The sequence below is a fragment of the Hordeum vulgare genome, chromosome 1H (assembly GCF_904849725.1).
Source record: "Hordeum vulgare subsp. vulgare chromosome 1H, MorexV3_pseudomolecules_assembly, whole genome shotgun sequence".
Lineage (NCBI taxonomy): Eukaryota > Viridiplantae > Streptophyta > Magnoliopsida > Poales > Poaceae > Hordeum > Hordeum vulgare.
In genome coordinates, this window is record NC_058518.1 from 31,094,928 (window position 1) to 31,098,229 (window position 3,302).

A 3,302-nucleotide genomic window follows, 5' to 3' on the forward strand; every position below is an offset into this window, starting at 1 on the left:
AGGGGTACCCCTACTAAAATGTGCATTAGTCATCTCTCTTCTCGTTTAACTCCTCAAGCAAGTTCTGGATTGGAGGGTTTGGAGGATAATAAAAGCTCATTAACTCGATTTTAGTCTCTTTAGTATCTGGATCCAAGCATGGTAAGGCTAGCAAGTTTTAGTCTCATTACTTTTAGTCACGAAACTAAAACGTATCCAAGCACCCTCTTAGTATGAGTAATACATTATGGAGATATTATCATAGACTAGTATCATATACATGATATCAACATATTATATAATGCATTATGCAGTTAGTATCATATACTCCCTCCGGTCCTTTTTACTCCGCATATTAGATTTAGGTCAAGTCAAACTTTACAAAGTTTGACCAAGTATATATTGAAAAATATCAAGATCTAAAATACCAAATATACGTATCATGAAACTACCTTTCGTAATGAATCTAACAATATTAATTTGACATTGTGAATGTTGATACATATTTATATAAATTTGGTCAAAGTAGAGATACTTTGATTTTGGACAAAGTTAATATGCAGACTAAAAAGGACCGGAGAGAGTACTACCCAGAGTGTGAGAGGTAAGATAAAATGCATTCAGTGATTGTTTCTAAACCAATTAGTACCTAGGAGGACACATTAAGAGGTAGTGCATTCGGAATGCCCTCATAAATAAGTAGTGAGATAGGCTACAAGGTCTATAGCGGGTCACCTTTGGGGGTGCCTATATATTTGATGGTTTGGACTATTAGAAATAAACTTGCCATTGTGCAGATCCATATTTGATGAGCCACCGACGCAATCTTCAAATTGCGAACTTTTTGGTCTTGAGCAAGAGGCAAGATACGGAGGTGATATGTGTATTGTTTTAGGAATTTCATAGCAATGAATGTGTATCTAGTGACAGTATATATTTGGTGGGCACCATGTACTTATTCATCCATTGTTGAAATTATTACATCGTCATCAGCATACGACACACACACGACATGCCTGCCAAATGGACTTCGCTCCTAGCGAGCAAATCTAGCTAGCCGATGTGAGGAGTGGTCGCGACAGTGTCAGCGAGGATGCGCACACGGTTGCTCCTCCAGTCTGCGGTCACCACGGAGTTGGTAGGGAGGACTTCGATGTCCGCTTCAGGCATGTCCTTGAGGATGACCTCCCTGGCGTCCTCGATGGACTTCCCCACTAACTCCGGCCATGACGACTTCTTCTCCTCACCGGCGGGTGCTTTTGGGTCAGCGCAGCTCATCCTCGATTCCTTGAGCTGCAAAACAATTGATTGAAATAGTTCAGTTCAGAGACTACAGATCACAATAACATTTAAATTACAGTTCAGACTACAAATCACAGTGACGCTAATGCTAGCCATCTTGCTCGAGGGACTTATGTACACAAATCATATGGGACTGGGAACTTAAGACTACTCACCAGCTAAATTTGATCGAGCTTACCCTGAACTTGACTGATATGAGTATTTGCATAACCCATTGCTTGTATGCCTATTTATAGGGTGCTCATGGAGATGAAACCAACCACGCTCCTGCGACGCGCCGCCACGGCGCCCGCAGCCACCAACACCGCCGCTGACGCAGCCGCCGCGCCCCCAGCCACCCCACCCTCGCCGCACCGGTAAGCCCGCCAACATCCCCTACCCTGTGCTACCCTGCGGAGTTTCCGCCGGGCTTCACACCGCCCAGATCCGGGCCGCGCTCGCAAGCCGATCCGGTCAGAGCGGATCTCGGGCCTTCCGATTCCCAGCCTCGCGGATCTCCGGCGTCAAGCTTCACCATCGTCCTCGAGTCACCTCCGGTGGCCGTGGCACCCTCTGCCCCCTGCGTGGGGTCCCGTCCCGCCCGCCGCGTGCGCTTCAATGTTCCTGTCCTACCGGCTGCCGGGATGGAGAGTAAGGGCGCCTGCCGGCCAAGCGGTGCTCATGACACCTGCGGCGACGCTCCTTGGGTTCTAGATTGGACTCTGCTGCCTCCCCCGCCCCCTCTTTGAACGCGTGCGACGACCAATGCCGTGGAGGTGACCGCGCATGCGTCTGCGCCCGGGTCCTCCGGGCATGCTCTGACTTCACCCCCCAGGCCGTCTTCAACGGTGCCCGCGTCCCCGGCAGGAAATTCAATGCGCGCGGCGCCACCCCCCATCCTGCCGCGTCCTTGCGGATCCTCTGGTATGCAGTTACTACAGCGAGCTCAGCCCAGTTCGGACGCCATCAATTTGTGCAGCTGGAGGGTGGTTCGGCCGGCTCATTGGTGGCGCAAGCAGGCGGCATTCATGCCTCACCAGCAACAGATGTGCTCCCCAGGACAGCATTCAAGACAGAAGCGAGAGGGTGCCACACTCAGACAGAAACAGAGGAAGGTGTGGAAGGAGGTCATCTGCTATCGCTGCCGGGGCAAAGGCCATTACTCCTACGACTGCAGAGACCCTGTTAAATGCTGCCGCTGCTCAAAGCTTGGACATCGCGCCTGGGAGTGCAAACGCAAAACTGAGTCCACTCCTCCCACCAGCCACTGCTCTCTCCCAGCCGACGGTTCAACCATGCTGCGCTCGTCCTCACGCCGCCGATCACCGGTTGCTGCTAACCCTTCCATGGGGGGTTTGGGTGACCCGGAGTTCCGGACTAAAGAGCGCTACGTCACCTTCGTCGCCACGGCGGCCATGGAGCAACAAGCCACGCTGCTGGCCAACAACACCGCAGTGTTGTGGTTGGGGGGCTCTCGCCCTCATGCCACTCTCGAAGACATCAGCGACGAGATTCACGCGCACACCCACGTCGAGAAGGACCTGTTCGAGCTATCGCCACACTTCCCCGAAGACTACATCCTCCGCTTCGTCTACCCGCACCACCGCGACTTGCTGACGACCCCAGGGCGCTTCGGGAGTGGCCGCCTTGACATCCATGCCAACTAGTGGCGGGCAAATGCACACGTCGACGTCATCAAGCTTTGCTTCCATGTCCACCTCTCCATCGACTACATGCCACTCCATGGGTGGGATGCTCCGCTCATCTCCAGTATCATCGGCGACGACTGCGTATTGCACTACTTCGACTCCGAGACAACCCTCAAGCAAGATGCCTCCGCGGTAAAGCTATGGGCATGGTGCTCCGACCCGCTCTTATCCCGCGAGTCAGCTGGCTGTCCATCATCGACAAGCAGCCATCCGACGCGATGGGGCGCGCTGGCCTCGCCGGCAGAGTCATCATCCACCTGGAGAGAGTCGAGGACTTCTCCCCGGACGCTGACGGGAAGGTGCCAAGGCGGCCCTGGTCCTCCAAATCCTTCC

The 3,302-nt window shown here is 52.9% G+C and overlaps 1 protein-coding gene across 1 annotated transcript; it reads right to left on the reverse strand.

Annotated features, from left to right (window-relative positions):
• Positions 1-1,017: 1,017 nt before the first annotated feature.
• LOC123405791 (subtilisin inhibitor-like) lies at positions 1,018-1,272 on the reverse strand. The gene has a single exon (XM_045099346.1). The coding sequence runs from the start codon at positions 1,255-1,257 to the stop codon at positions 1,033-1,035; it is 225 nt and encodes a 74-aa protein (XP_044955281.1). The 5' UTR covers positions 1,258-1,272; the 3' UTR covers positions 1,018-1,032.
• Between the last annotated feature and the right edge of the window lie 2,030 nt (positions 1,273-3,302).